Source organism: Gossypium arboreum, chromosome 6 (genome assembly GCF_025698485.1).
Source record: "Gossypium arboreum isolate Shixiya-1 chromosome 6, ASM2569848v2, whole genome shotgun sequence".
NCBI lineage: Eukaryota > Viridiplantae > Streptophyta > Magnoliopsida > Malvales > Malvaceae > Gossypium > Gossypium arboreum.
Genome location: NC_069075.1, coordinates 39,788,292 through 39,804,943, shown reverse-complemented (window position 1 = coordinate 39,804,943; position 16,652 = coordinate 39,788,292). Strand labels below are relative to the sequence as shown.

At 39.9% G+C, this 16,652-nt stretch overlaps 1 protein-coding gene and 1 non-coding gene across 2 annotated transcripts in view; one reads left to right on the top strand and one right to left on the bottom strand.

The window, feature by feature from the left end:
• Positions 1-908: 908 nt before the first annotated feature.
• Positions 909-1,015, bottom strand: LOC128294423 (small nucleolar RNA R71). Its single transcript, XR_008284734.1, has one exon. It is a non-coding gene; the product is annotated as a small nucleolar RNA R71 (small nucleolar RNA).
• A 7,833-nt stretch (positions 1,016-8,848) lies between these two features.
• The window catches only part of LOC108481452 (uncharacterized), a 7,823-nt gene continuing 19 nt past the window's right edge, over positions 8,849-16,652 (top strand). The window contains exons 1-9 of the mRNA XM_017784582.1: positions 8,849-8,977; positions 9,071-9,248; positions 9,318-9,369; positions 9,638-9,836; positions 10,321-10,549; positions 10,687-10,859; positions 10,959-11,144; positions 12,188-12,506; positions 16,523-16,652. The exon at positions 16,523-16,652 is cut by the window's right edge and continues 19 nt beyond it. Of these exons, the coding sequence (XP_017640071.1) occupies positions 8,849-8,977; positions 9,071-9,248; positions 9,318-9,369; positions 9,638-9,836; positions 10,321-10,549; positions 10,687-10,859; positions 10,959-11,144; positions 12,188-12,506; positions 16,523-16,652 (1,595 nt within the window). The remainder of the gene's footprint in view (positions 8,978-9,070; positions 9,249-9,317; positions 9,370-9,637; positions 9,837-10,320; positions 10,550-10,686; positions 10,860-10,958; positions 11,145-12,187; positions 12,507-16,522) is intronic.

Below are 16,652 nucleotides of genomic sequence, written 5' to 3'. Positions count from 1 at the left end.
TTAAGATAGATAATAAAAAGACAGTCATTACTAGTACTTTTAGTTCCTTTGGGTTCGACAATCTGGTCTTCCTAAAACTATACTACTGTTCGATAGGTACACTTATCTACATCGCGATAATAGTTAGTTTCAAGAATGATTAATTATAAATATTTAAAACTTATCACGAAATAACGCGATCAAGTTTTTGGCACCGTTGCCGGGGAACTAAGGTATTAGGAACACTGAATTTTTATTACTTTAGCCATTTATTTTTCTTGCAATTTAATTTTATATTATTATTATTATTACTTACTTATTTACTTTTTCCTTGTTTTGGCAGGTTTTTATAGTTTATGACTAGAAGAAACCCGTCAGGGCCACTACTTTTTGACGAAGAAATCGATCGCACAGTTCGTAGAAACCAAAGAGAAATAAGGCGAAGCTTAAGATACACGAAGAACGAGCAAGAAGACAATACTCAACCCCCAACCGAAGAGATGGCTGAAAACCAAGGCAATTAGCTACCTCCTACAATTGCGGTTAATCAAAATCCTACTCCACGCACTATGTATGATTATGCTAAACCTTCTTTAACAGGAACTAAATCAAGCATAGTTATACCTACTGTAGCGACAAATACTTTTGAATTAAAACCTAACACTATTCAAATGATACAACAATTTGTTCAGTTTGATGGTTTGCAGGATGAGGATCCCAATGCTCATTTAGCCAACTTCTTAGAGCTATGCGATACATTTAAAATTAATGGCGTTTCTGATGATGCCATACGTCTTCAGTTCTTTCCCTTTTTATTGAGGAACAAAGTTAAATAGTGGTTGAACTCGTTACCATGAGGGTCAATTACTACTTGGGAACAAATGACAGAAAACTTTTTACTAAAATATTTTTCGTCGGCTAAAACGGCTAAATTACGTAATGATATCTCTTCTTTTGTGCAGATGGATTTAGAAACACTCTACAATGCATGGGAAGGATACAAGGACCTTTTGAGAATATGCCCCCACCATGGGTTACCGCTTTTGCTCCAAGTAGAAACATTTCACAATGGTCTAAATCCTTCGACTCGACAAATGGTTGACGCAGCTGCTAGCGGGACCATCAACAATAAAACACCAAAAGATGCCTATGAGTTTATAGAGGATGTGTCACTGAATAACTATCAGTGGCAAGTTATAAGGACAAAGCCAACGAAAATAGCCGGCGTTTACAAGTCGATTCGGTCACCATGCTCTCTAATCAGGTAGAACTCTTAAATAAAAAGATTGATGGTTTTCTTAATTCTTCACAGGTTCATCCAGTAATGCAGTACAAAACAAGTGGAGGTGGAACAAACCATTCGGAATACCAACCTTATGGCCACAACATGGATAACGAGCAATTAAACTACATGGGTAATAATCCTCGACCTCAAAACAATCCATATAGTAACACTTATAATGCAGGTTGGAGGAACCACCCCAATTTCTTGTGGGGCGGTCAAGGAAATCAAAGACCACAGCATCCTCCGGGCTACCAACAACCACCCTACCAACAGGAAAAGAAGCCTAACCTTGAAGAGATGCTCTCAAAGTTTATATCAGTGTCAGAAACCCATTTTTAGAACACCGAGACAGCACTTAAAAATCAACAAGCATCGATCCAAAGGCTCGAAACTCAGATTGGCCAGCTTTCCAAACTAATCTCCGAACGACCACAAGGTAGTTTACCAAGTAATACCGAACCTAACCCAAGGGAACAACTCAACGCAATTAATATTCCAGATGACAAAGGAGTCGATGAGCTTGAACCAGAATCGAGGTAAGAAACTGTGGTAAGCAAAGGTCAAGGTGAGGTAGATCAAAATACAAATAAACTAGTGACTGTCGAATATAAACCTCGTGTGCCATACGCCAACGTGACAAGGAAAGACCGCTTAGATGAACAGTTTGGTAAATTCCTTAAAATCTTAAAAAAATTACATTTTAACTTACCGTTTATTGAAGCTCTATCGCAGATGCCAAACACAATGAAATTTTTAAAAGAACTTTTAACAAATAAGCAGAAGTTGGACGAGGCATTGCATGTGGAGCTGAACGTAGTTTGCTCGGCCATACTCCAAAATAAACTACCCAACAAACTAAAAGACCCAGGGAGCTTTACTATTCCTTGCTTAATTGGTAGTTTAGATGTTAATTATGCATTAGTTGATCTAGGGGCTAGTATCAACGTCATGCCTTATAAAATGTTTAAGCAACTAGGTTGAAACCCAAACAGACTAGGATGAGCATTCAATTAGCAGATGAAACTATAAGATTCCCTAGAGGTATTATTGAAGATGTGCTAGTTAAAATCGATAAATTTATATTTCCTGTTGACTTTATTGTTCTAGACATAGAAGAGGATAGCAACACTCCCTTAATTCTAGGAAGGCCCTTTTTAGCAACTGCTAAAACCATCATTGATGTTGGCACAGGTGAACTCACACTCCAGGTGGGAGACAAAACAATCACCCTTCAAGCTCGCAATTTTGGCAACACATCAGGAATTGAAGGTGATCATTTAAACCATTCTACTAAAACTAACAATATGGTGCAACCTACTTTGCAGAAAATGAGTCTGAAGGAAGCACATGAGTCGTTCTCAAGCACTAGTAGAGGACCTATTCATGAAGATCAAAGATTACGAATCGAGGAACTCAATGAATGACGGACGCACAAACCAAGAACACTCGACAAACCGAAACTACGCCAAAACGAGCTCGATACCTCTCAAAATCAACTTAAGGTTGGTGATAAGGTCTTATTAGATGCAGCAGATCCCCACATTGTCACTACCACACCGAATGAGGAAATCCCTCTTATGGTACTCAGTATTTTTCTATTTGATACGGTGAAGGTGAGTCATCCTAAGTTCAACACTTTTAAGGTAAACAACACTCGATTAAAACCTTATTTTGATGAGATTGAAAGCAGGAATGAGGAGTATAAACTCCTCAAACCACCATGACCATTCACTGGAGAGGTAAGTCGAGCTTAGACTATAAATAAACGCTTCTCGGGAGGCAACCCGAGCACTAATAATATTAATTTCTTTAAATTTTGGCATTTAACTCCTAACTTACTAATAGAAATCTTAAATACAGGTGTTTCCACAGAGACACAGCCAAGCACACGGGCGTGCTTAAGGCCGTGTGAAAATAGGGTAAAAGATTTCCCCAACACAAGCTACGATTAAACGCTACGGCTGTGCGATATGGCCATGGTCGATCCTGTTAAAACAACACGGGCGTACGACACGCCCGTGTGGAAGAACCGTGGGCTAACCTATTAAAACAACACAGGCGTTTGACACGCCCGTGTGGAACACCTGTGGTCGAACCTGTTAAACTAACACGAGCGTGGGATTTGCACATATGGGTGTGGGAGAAGCGAACGAAGCTAGACATGGTCGTGCGACACGGCCGTGTGAACCCACACGCCCGAGGAACACGGATGTGTACTAAATGTCAGATGCGCCCAAATTGAAATTCACGAATCACACGGGCTAAAATTGGGGAACACGAGCGTGTGCCATGGCCGTGTGCCCCAAAATCTATAAATATCCTACACTATTCACTTTCTTCCCCATTCAAAAACCCTAACCCCAGCCGTTGCAACTCCACACGGCCTCCCTACCACCCCTGTGCGCCGCCTCCAACTTCATTTTTAACGCTCAATCTCTCTCCCTTAGCGTTTGTTTACTCTTTTCACTTCTATTTTACTTATTACTAATGCTTATTATTAGCATAATCTTCATTGCTTTCGAACTATTTTTCATTTTGCTCATTATTTTATCATTTAGTTTGTATCTCTTAGGTTAGTTATTATACATTGCGTGTTAAATCAAGTTATTAGGGAAACCTCATACCCATGACTTTACCATGCTCATTCTCATGATATTTCCATGCCAATGTCTATCATTCAATTTGTATTTTTTAATCATGTTGTTAGAAAAGCCTCACTCTTTTGTCCTACACATGCCATTACTACACCCATTTTCATACAATGATAAGGTCACAAAATTATTATATTAGTTATGTTTGGTTGTGCCTGAAATTCTGCTTTTTATTTGAAAACTGTATTCCTTTTACTTTGACCACTCATCAAGATGACTTGATGATTCTAAATGCAGGTACCATGTCATCTTTACGTGGTAAAAAGGTCGTCGTACCTGCCTCGAAGAAGAGGAAGAGAGCGTCATCTTCCGCGAGTCTAACCACAAAAATTCGTCACCCTCTCCTGCAGTTTCCCCGAGGGCCCCAAGAAGAGCTTTTACAAATACTTCGGGCCCGACCCTTAATTGCGGGCCACTGCATCGACTAGGCTACCATAGAACAAGTTCAGATGGCTAATGCGATTCGGGCCCTCTAACCACTAACCCTTGGGAGTTGTTCTTTGGGATTATCGAGCTGACGTATCTCGAGCTCACGATGGAACTATGCTCAACGTTCCATCTTCAGACCGTAATGAAAAATTACGATGATTTCGGCACGGTCCAGTTTCGCTTAGGTGGGTTAGTCCACCAGCTAAGCGTCCCAGAGTTCAGTGCAGCACTAGGCTTATATACGGAGGAGTTCAAGGAGGAAAATGAACTACATGCTCTAACTCGCCACATACATTTTTCTCCCTCGAAGTGTTGGCACACTTTGGCCCCTGGTGCAGCCTCCTACAATCTTAGCCGCTCCAAGGCATCAGTTTACCCACCATCCCTGAGGTACCTACATGCCATTTTGGCCCACACGATTACAGGGACGCAAGAGAGCACCGGCGTCGTCAACACTCAGGACGCTTACTTCTTATGGTGTATGTCGCAAGGGCACGTCATCGACCTTGCCTATTTCATTGCCCTTGCGATTTAGCACCAGGCGGAGCGGCATCGAAAGGGGGCCATCTCCATTGGCCCCTACGTAACTCGACTGGTGTGACACTTCGGGCTCCTCAACACCGCGGCTCAAGAATCATCCCTCACCCTCATCTGCCAGATGTCCCCAAAAGGTATCTCGAGCATGCTTAGCACGAGGATGATCGAGAAGCGCCGAGGAACCTACCCTCCCCAGTATTGTGTCACCCAATCTACCGAGAAGGAGGCCTACGGGGACATTCCTGATGATGTCCCCCCACAACACGAGGACCTACCGATTCAGCCACCACCACCCTCTCGTCCAGTTCATGCGGCGGCTTCATATGCTGACATCTCTAAGCGCCTCACCTAATTCGAGCAGCAGTGTTTTCAACGATTTGACAACATTGATGCTACTCTAAAGTAGATTTTTCAACACCTCCACATCTCATCGCCAGTCCTACCTCGCGAACCATCCAGCGATAAAGATGTTTAAAAATATTTATTTATTATTTTATGTTTTTAATTTTTATTGAAACTACTTTTTATTTTTATTAGATTTTAGAAATTTTATTTTTAATTATTAATTTTGGTTATTTCTTTTTGAGTAATTATTCTTCCTAATATCCCTTAAAAAGTTCTTGATTTTAGCACAGTTATATAGAGCTCTTAAGCTCATCGTCACATAGGAACTAAAACTCCACCGGGAAAGGTTCTCCACGACTGCCATGTCCTGATTGACCACGACCATAACTACCACTAGATATAATATTCTTTTGGCGCAGGACTTATATCCTCCTCCACTCTCAAACTGATTACTCTCCAAAACTCTAGTGCGAGGAATTCATCATACAGGAAGTTTCACTTCTCTCCCTATCTAATTTTTATATTCTATAATACCTATCTTAAGTGTGGGAGGGACATTCATGTCATTATCAGAAAAATCTCTGAATAATCACCTTGTTCTCCTGAAAAACTCTCATATCATATTTAGGATAAAATTTTAATTGATTTATGATTTTGATTGATATATCTTGAATTAAAACATAGGGATTTATGCATTGATTGTTTAAACATTAATACATTAGATAATCAAACATGATAAGTTGATTTTTAAGAATTTAAAATTATAGGTAGTTTACCCAAGTCTAGGTATTACTTTGAATTGGAATTCACGAGTCTAAACATCAGAAAGCCATAATTTTTGTAAGATTTTTGAGCCTTTTGAGCATCTATTAATCCTTTCATGCTCAATTTTATTATTGCTTTGAGTGCGTCAGTATTGAACTGTTATTCTAGAACTTGCTTGATTATGCATGTCGAGACCACACCATTTGATTTGATATATCAAAATGATTAAGGCACTTAGGATTAACCCACTCATGCCATGAAAAGCCTACCTCCATGATTAACCCCTAGTAAACCCCCTTGAGCCTAACAAACCATTCTTTGTATTACCCTTAATATTAACCCTTAACCCATTATTGTTGAAATCCCCTAAATTAATCCCTATTTTTGTTGAGATTTGAGTTGAATGGATTGCTTAACTATGTTTTGTTCTTAATAGTTAGTCTATGTTATTTAACTTGTTTTAAAAAAAATATGTATATTTATTAGTAATTCCATATTCTGAGAAGAAGCTCTGTTGTACGCAAGTGAAGATTAACTTTTTTTCTAGTAAGGCAATTTTTCAATTCAACCTCGATTCTAACCATTTCTTTAAACTTGTGACCATACCCCCTAACCAAGCCCCATTACAAGCCTCTAAAGACCTTTTGATTGATGTATCATCTTAAATTATAGTGGTGGAGATTTGATTCTCATGCAAGCCTATGGTAATGACTTTTCATTATTGACTATTGAGTGCTTCATTTATTGTCCTTAAACACCTCAAGTGATTTGAGTGAATCTTTAGTGAGGATGTAAAACTCTATGATATTCTGAATCAAAGGTAATTACTTAAATGAGGGGAGACACCTATGTTTGCATGAATAAAATGCTCAACTTGGAATGTTTAGAACTTTTATGTTCTTTTAGTTGAATTCTCAATGTATGATTACTTATGGATTAATTTGAGATATTATCAATAGAAATTATAAGTTGAGAAGAATTTATTTTGATTATGAGTTGAGAATTTTGCTTGAGGACAAGAAAATGCTTAAGTGTGGGGGTATTTGATAAAACGTAATTTATACATATTTTTACCCCATGTTTAAAGCATTTTATGGATGATTTTCCATAAGAATTGGTGAACTCGATACTTCTAATGCTTTAATTTCATGTTTTATACTTAGGAGAGCATAAGAGAGCGAAAGGAACGAGAAACGGGCCAAAAACGGAGAAAATGGGTCAAAGTACGAACTCAACACGGCCTAGAATTCCTCACACGGGCATCCCACATGCCCGTGCCATTCTAACAGGCTTGAGCACAGCCTGAAGTAATTACACACGGGCATGTCACACGGGCGTGTCCCTGCCGAGCCCAAGTTGAGTCCAATTCGGAAAAGGCTAATTTTGAGGGCTCATAGGCATTCCAAAGCCTATAAATACACCCTAAAAGAGGAGGAAAAGGGACACATAGAATAGGGAGTAAGGAACTACTCCAAAGAAGCCGATTGATTCATCTTAGAAGCCGGATTCATCATCAAGATTGAAGATCTCTCCCTAATTCCCCTTCAGGAGATTTAGGTTTTCTTTATGTTTTGTATTCTTTATTATTCTGAGATGTTTTCTTATTTAGTTATGAACTAAATCCCCTAAATACCTAAGTGGAATGAAACCTAAGACGAATCTTACTATTATTTTCTGAATTGTATGATAAATATTTAACTTGTTCTTAATTATGTGTTCTTAATTCTTGTTTTGATATCCTAGAATACTGATTCAAGATAAGCTTTTATTCAGAGGAGGAATAGACCCTGTCTAAGAGTACATTTATCATAATTAAGCGGAGTTAATTGCGTGCCTAGACATAGGGTGACAAGATTTTTTCAGATTAGGGTGAAACCTAATAAGGGGATCCATAGATCGAGTTAATGCAACCCTAGAGTGTTAATTAGAGAAAAGTCTCGGTTATTCAATCTAAGGATTAGACGTTATTAGTCTTGAATAGGGATAATAACATAACTTAGGGATCTCCACGGAACAAGTTAAATGAATAAATCGTCCGATTTAAAGCTAGAATAACAAGTACAGTCTAGGTGGATTTTTCCTTAGGTATTGTCTTCATTCAATCGATTTTTTCAAAAGCAATTCCCCAATTCCATTCTCTGTGCATTCTTAGTTTAGATAATTAGTTAATTAAAAAAAAACCTCTTTATTCTTAGGCTAGATAATAAAAAGACAGTCATTACTAGTACTTTTAGTTCATTTGGGTTCGACAATCCGGTCTTGCTAAAACTATACTACTGTTCGATAGGTACACTTGCCTCCATCGTGATAATAGTTAGTTTCAAGAACGATTAATTATAAATATTTAAAACCTATCACGAAATAAAGCGATCAAGGCTATGGAGAGAATTATGGACGACTTAGATTTTACTACTGAGTAGAAGCTTAAGGGGGCTGTTTCTCTGTTACGTGATGAGGCATACCAATGGTGGCTCACGGTTGAGGAGGGCATTCAGCCCGACCGATTGACTTGGGATTATTTTAAGACTAAGTTCCAGGGTAAGTATGTGGGTGCCAGCTACATTGATACCAAAAGGTATGAGTTCCTTAATCTCACCCAAGAAGATCGTTCAGTGGCCGAGTATGAGGCCGAGTTCTTGAGGTTGAGCTGAGGTATGTGGCAACTGAGTATGAGCGCTGTATCCGGTTTGAGGATGGTCTCAGGGATAGCTTGCGAGTTTTGATAGCTCTATAAAGGGAGCGTGATTTCTCTGTTCTAGTTGAGAAGGCGAAGATTGCTGAGGAGGTTAAGCGCGCTAAGCGCTAAAACCAAGAGAAAGGAAAAAATAAGAGGGAATTAGAGCCCTTATGTTCTGGGATGAGGCCTAAGAAAAAGGCCAGATCTGATGGGCCAGTTAAAGTTGGGCCTCCTGTTGTGCCTACTAGGGTGGCGCTTTGTGGTCATTGTGGTAGACACCATCCGGACGAGTGTTGGAGGACTACTGGGGCATGTTTGAGGTGCAGGTCCACTGAGCACTGTGTTCGAGATTGACCATTGAGAATTGATCAGATGCAAGCTCCGATTATTGGAAATGTGCAGCCACCAAGAGTAGTTCTGCAGCCATCTAAGGGCCGAGGTCAGGCCAGGGGTGGTAATGGCATGGGCCAAGGACAGAGAGCACCAGGTAGAGGTGCTAGGCCAACTGAGGCGAGGCAGCCTGCACTGGTTTATGCTGCTCGTCGTCATGAGGATCGAGATGCTCTGGACGTCATTTCGGGTACGTTCTTAATTTAAAATGTACCTTACCTTGCATTGATAGACATAGGTTCTACCCATTCATATGTAGCTAGTACTATGTCTGAAACCTTGGGTATTCTGTTGAGAGTGCTTCTAGTAAGGTAATTGTTGTAAGTCCGCTGCGACAGTCTATTCGATTGAGTAAGCTATTTAGAGGTATTCCATTAGAGGTCCAAGGGACAATATTTCTGGTCGATCTAACGGAGCTTCCATTTGGGGAGTTTGATCTAATTTTAGGAATGGATTGGCTGGTTAAACACCAGGTGAGTCTGGATTGTACGGTGAAAAGGGTTGTCTTGAGGACCGGGAAAGACAGTGAGGTAGTGATGATTGAGGACCGACATGACTACCTAACTAATGTGATATCAGCTTTAGTAGCGAAAAAGTTGGATGGAAAGGATATGAGGCATTCTTGGCCTACATCAGTGTTTCTGATTCTAGGGACTCTTCGGTTAAGGACATCAAAACTATAAGGGATTTTCTAGATGTGTTTCCTGAGGAGCTACTGGGATTACCTCCGAGCTGTGAGGTAGAGTTTGGGATTGAGTTGACTCCTGGTACAGCTCCGGTGTCTATTGCTTCTTACCGAATGGCACCAAAGGAGCTTACAGAGCTTAAGGCTCAAATTCAAGAACTGTTAGACCGTAGGTTCATTTGTCCCAGTGTGTCTCCATGGGGAGCACCTGTTCTATTCGTGAAGAAGAAGGATGGGACGATGAGGATGTGTATCGACTACTGCCAGCTGAGCAAGCTAACGATTAAGAACAGGCACCCACTTCCAAGAATAGACTACTTATTCGACCAATTTTGAAGGGTCACTATGTTTTCTAAGATCAATTTACGTTCGGGCTATCATCAGTTGAGAGTTAAGGAGGTCGATGTGTAGAAAATGACATTTAGGACTCGATATGGACATTATGAGTTATTAATTATTCCTTTTGGTTTGACTAATACACCAGCGGCATTTATGGATTTAATGAACCGAGTATTTCAGGCTTACCTGGATTTATTTATAGTGGTGCTTATTGATGACATTTTGGTTGTATTCTAAGTCAGAGGATGAGGACGATGAGCATCTGAGAGTGGTAATATGGATTCTTCGTGAGGAGCAGCTGTATGCGAAGTTTAGTAAGTTTGAGTTTTGGCTCCAAGGAGTGACCTTTTTAAGACATGTGGTGCTTGCTAAGGAGATTCGTGTTGACCCTCGTAAGATTGAGGCTGTGTTGGATTGGAAGCAGCCAAAGAATGTGTCTAAAATTTGTAGCTTTCTAGGGCTGGGAGGTTATTATCAGCGATTCATACAGGGGTTCTCCTTAATCGCAACTCTGTTGACTAAGCTTTTACGTAAGAGAATTCTTTTTGTTTGGACTAATGGAAAGTAGGAGAGCTTTGATAAGCTCAAAACTGTTCTGACACAGGCTCCTGTTCTAATACACCTGAGCCTAGTAAAGACTTCGTGGCATACAGTGATGCGTCGCATGTGGGTCTAGGTTGTGTTCTGATGCAAGATGGAAAGGTAGTTGTTTATGCGTCTCGACAGCTCAAGACTCATGAGGCTAATTATTTGATGCATGATTTGGAGTTGGCTGTGGTAGTCTTCGCTCTAAAAATCTAGAGGCACTATCTATACGGGGAGAAATGTACTATCTACACTGATCACAAGAGCCTTAAATATCTCCTCACTCAAAAGGAGTTAAACCTTAGACAGTGTAGATGGGTTGAACTGCTTAAGGATTACGACTGCACTATTGAGTATCATCTTGGTGAGGCTAGTGTGGTGGCCGATGCGTTAAGTTGTAGGGCTATGAATGATCTGAGGGTGATGTTTGCTTACCTCAGTTTATTTGATGATGGTGGTTTGTTGGCGGAGCTTCAGGTTAAGCCAACATGAATTGAACAGATTCGAGGTAAACAGCTGGGGGATAAGTCTTTGGAGTCGCGTTTCCATCAGGTTGAGAGTGGTATTACTACGGATTTTGGGATTAATAAGGATGTGGTATTGTATTTTCGTGGTCGAATTTGTGTATCGACTGATGGGGACTTGAGACAGTCGATTCTGAGGGAAGCGTATAGTAGCTCTTATGATATGAATCCGGGGGGAATAAAATGTACTAAGATCTGCGAGAGTTGTACTGGTGGCCAGGGTTGAAGCATGAGGCTATCGAGTTCGTTGCTCGTTGTTTGACTTGTCAGCAGATTAAGGCTGAGCATCAGTTACCTTCGGGTTTGCTGCAGCCAGTTAAGATACTGATGTGGAAATGAGAGCAAGTAAGGATGGACTTCGTTAATGGGTTACCTTTAACACCCACTAAGAAGGATTCTGTCTGGGTCATCATGGATTAATTGACCAAATCTGCTCACTTCATCCCAGTTAGGACAAACTTCTTTCTACAGAAATTGACTAAACTCTACATCTCTGAAATAGTGAGACTCCATGGGGTACCTGTCTCGATCATTTTCGGTAGGGATCCTCGTTTCACATCTTGATTCTAGAAGAAGCTACATGAGGTTCTGGGTTCGAGGTTAGGCTTTAGTACTGCTTTCTATCCTCAGACAGATGGTCAGTCAAAGAGGGTGATTTAGATATTGGAGGACATGTTGAGGAGATGTGTTATCGATTTTCGAGGCAGTTGGGAAGAGTACTTGCCTTTGGCAGAGTTTGCCTATAATAACAGCTTCCAGTCTAGCATCTAGATGGCACTTTACGAGGCACTGTATGGTCGTAAGTGTCACACTCCTTTATCCTAGACTGAGTTGGGTGAGCAACGTATTCTGGGTCCAGAGTTAGTTTTTGAAACTAAGGACAAGGTTCATTTGATTCGAGATCGACTGAAAGCAGATTCTGATAGGCAAAAATCTTATACAGATCTGAAGTGACGAGAGATAGAGTATTCTGTGAGGGACTTTGTCTTTCTCAAGGTCTCACCATGGAAGAAGATTTTGAGGTTCGGTCCCAAAGGTAAGCTAAGCCCTCTGTTTCTTGGGCCGTATCGGATTCCAAAACGAGTGGGACTGGTCACTTATCAGTTGGAGTTACCTCCAGAGCTTAACCACATTCACGATGTATTCCATGTCTTAATGTTGAGATGCTATCGCTCTGATCCCACACATATAGTTCCTGTGGAGGAAGTTGAGGTTCAGCCAGATCTGGCCTTCGAGGAGGAGCCGGTTCAGATTCTGGATCGGGATGTAAAGGTTCTAAGAAGGAAATCTATTCCACTGGTTAAGGTTCTATGCCGTAACCATAGTACTGAGGAGGCTACGTGGGAGCCTGAGGAGCCTATGCGTCAACAGTACCCTCATCTTTTCTGACCAGGTAAAATTTTCAGGCTGAAATTTTCTTTTAGATGGGTAAAGTTGTAACGCCCCAAAAATTTGATAAATTGTTTCTGTAAATAATTGACACAAATATATGTCTGCTTCAGTGGTTAAGTGTTTTGGGTGTGTGTGAGAGGTCCCAAGTTCAAGTCACAACTTGGGTTAATTTTTGGTATTTTTTATGAATAAAGCCACATCTGGTTTAATAGGCTTATATTTGATTGTGTGTAAAATTCTGGCAGAATGGGCCTACTAGTCTAGAGGTTAAGTGGAGTGTCAGTTTGCTAGAGGTTTTGTGTTTGAGTCCCTGCGTGGACAAAAAAGATTATTTTTCCTTGGTTTGGCGGCTGAGAGTTTGAGTTTTACTAGAAATCTGAGTAGTGGGTTAGTGGTGAGAGTTTGAGGAGAGTTTAAGGGAAAGGGATCAAAATTTTTGCCAAACTGATTTCTTTCTCAAGCTTTACTACCATTTTTGCTCTCCCCAAATTCCCTTTGCTATCAATTTTGTTCTTCTTTCCTGTCTAAAATCGTCCCCTTCTTACTACTAAGTTTTCGCAATCCATTACTTCTGTTCTCTCTTTGCGTTGGGAGATAATCAAAGGACTGGAGATCTCTAATTGACGTGCGAAGTAGGTGAAACCCCGATTGTATGAGTGAAGGTTCTGGAGTGCTCGTGGTCGTTGTAGTTTCGAGAATTGACAAAAGCCAAAAAATGAAACTGTCAACGCCACACGGATGTGTGGTCGCCCGTGTGGTAGGTTGTATGGCTACACACGGGCGTGTGATCGACGAGCCAGGTCGTACGTTCAAGAAATGGGCGGATGACACGGCCGTGTGATGGCTGGTGAGGCTGTGTGCGACACACGGGCTTGACCTATTGGGCTGTGTGGGCCCACACGGGTGAACCACATGGGAATGTGGGATTTTGGGCCAGGTCGTGTGATCTACATGGCCAAGGCCAATTTGGACCGTATGGGCCACATGGGCGTGTGAACCAAACGAGCAGGCCATATAGGTGTGTCAGCTCATTTTTTTAAAATGATCTATAAGGTTGCACGGGTCACCCAAGTCAACTGTGGACCTATCGTAGGGTCGGTAAGTGATACATAGACCCCTCATTGAGTATTCTGACTATTTGATTTCTGTATCGAGCATGATCTGATATATTGCATAATAGCATGCCATTTTTGTATGTTGCATTGCATCGGGGTTGGGATAATGATTTTTGGAGGAAGTATTCTGAAAGGCTTTTAAGCTTGATATCTGGCAGGTCAGCTACGATTATTCTGTTTATGTGCCGCACTTCGGTACAGTATGGTGTGTAAGGATGGATGGGTTGATTATATCTCCACATGGTGTGTAGGGTTGTACGGAGATGGTGTGTAGAGGCTGGTGGGTAGGATTCTGATATTCTGATCTGCATTTTGTATTTGATTGGGCTGAGGTCCTTACATATTTCTGACTCTATATCTGAGCTGGGCTAAGGCCCTAATTTGTATTTGGTTCTGTAATGGGTTTCGGCCCAAACTGTATAGACATGATAGATTTCTGATAATATGCTGTGTGCACGTTTTCTGTGGGGATTGCACACTGAGTTGCGAAACTCACCCTTTTCTGTTTAATTTGTTCAGGTAATGCCCAGCATTAGGCGGATCGGTGTAGCGGAGGTCTCGGGGGTGACCACCACGATTACATACTATATTTATGCAATTTTCTTAGTTTCCTGCTTCCTCTTTTAATTTGGGTTTTACTTTGTAATTTCTGAGACTTTCGGACTATTTGGTTTTAACTTGGTTTATATTGTTGATGTTTTATTTTTAATAAGCATGATCAAAACTCTATTTTCACTAAAAACAAACGGTTTTTTCTTATAATCTAAGGTTTTCAGAAATTAATTACGGGTTTCCCTTAAATGGCTTGTTATTAAAGCTTCCGCGAAAAAGAGATGCGTTGTATTCATAACAAAGACTAAGTAACTGGAATGGTTTTTACTCGCCAAGTACGATTTCAAAAGCACTATCATGTGACATCACCAGATTCGATCATAACGTCTAGGCCGGGTCTGGGGTGCTACACCTGTGTCTACCCATGTGGACAATTTTGAAGTTATTTTCCAAGCCTTTTGTCACCCTCAATAACACATGCATACTTACACATCTCAATGACATCCTACATGGCATAAATGGGCACTTACACATTCATAAACATGGCTCATGCATAATAACTTCTTATCAATTTATACTTACTTAAGACTCCGTATTTTATTTAGACCAAGCCTACCAAACCACATGTAATATGTAACATCAATTTACTTCCATTTTATATATTCATGCCTTAGTTGTTGATATGCCATTTACTAGTTGTTAATATGCCATTTACTCACAATTTCATCATCAAACATCCATGATCATATCTACAATTCATCCATACCAAATGAATTTAACCACATTATGAGTGACCTTAGCACATGGATGTATAGATAAATAGGATTACATCTCCATAATTAATAATAGACATATCTTATGGCCATATACAAAATGAATCATCAAATCATTACAAGCCAACACATTTGGCTAAACCAATATGACATTTAACAAAAAGGTACATAATATGCAATATACAATTAAAGCCATCTCATGATCATAATTCATTCATTCACTTCTTACCGAGGTCTCATCGATTCATAATCTCAATATTTATGAGCCTTGTGTACATATCTGTACCCTTTCAACATGATCATACCTTGTCATCTCTTCGACAAAATCTTTGGATTACCCGTTGAACCACTTGGAATACTAAAGAATACCTGGGGAAAATCTCATACACCTAGTAAGATGCCAATGCCATATCCTAGATATAGTCTTACATGGGATCACATATCGATGCCGATAGCCTAGCTATGGTCTTACACGATGTCTTATATCGATGCCATGTCCTAGACATGGTCTTACATGAAATCACAAATCAATACCAATGTCATATCCCGGATATGGCCTTACATGGGATCACGCATAACCCTAATGTCATGACATTTGTATCCTAACTATTCCTAAGGTTCAATCGGGATTTCAAAGTACCAAATCTTTGTCGGATCATCATTGAGCCATCAATAACAAAATTCATAGAGACAAATATACATTTCATGCAATATCAAAACAATAGATACATAATAACATAATATTGAATTATTTACACACGAACTTACCTCGGTACCAAAATATGGCTAACTATTCGGTTTAGTCCACAACCTTGTTTTTTCCTTGGTTTTGGTCTGGACTTTATTTTTTTTTATTTATAATAGTAAATTTCACTTATTTAATTATTACATTGTTCAAAACGTTCCATAAATCTTACTTTGGGAAAATTATAATTTTACCCCTAAACTTTCACATACTTACAAATTAGTCCCTAGGCTCGTAAAATGAAATGTACTCATTTTCTTTGCTTGTTTTGGCCGGTAATACTATATATAAATATAAAATAGAAAAGTAAATATACGATAAATAATAAATAAAAGGCCACTCCATTTCGGCAAAAGACTTACGCCCAAGTTCCATAGCTTTGGGTCCGCTATCCTGATCATGATTTTCCTACCCCCAAAAGGAAAGGTCCTTCCCTTTTGGGTCGGTTGTGGGCAGCCTGATGTATCATGTAAATTGTTTGAAATACAAGAGTCAAATAATTCTCGGTGGTGGAAGAAAATATCTCTCATTTCTCCCCCGAAGAAATTCTATAGTGGCAAAGGAATAAGAAATACGAATAATAAATTTTTAAAAAAGAAAAGTCTGAATAGACCAAAAGAGGGGGGAGGAAATAATAAAGAAAAATTATCAAGTTCTCAATTAGGTGAAGGAAGTATGACTGCTTTACCAATAGTTGAGACCCAGTCGGGAGACGTTTCGGCGTATATTCCTACTAATGTGATTTCCATTACAGATGGACAAATATTCTTATCCGCTGATCTATTCAATGCTAGAATCAGACTTGCTATTAATGTGGGGATTTCCGTCTCCAGAGTAGGATCGGCGGCTCAAATTAAAGCTATGAAACAAGTCGCTGGAATGAA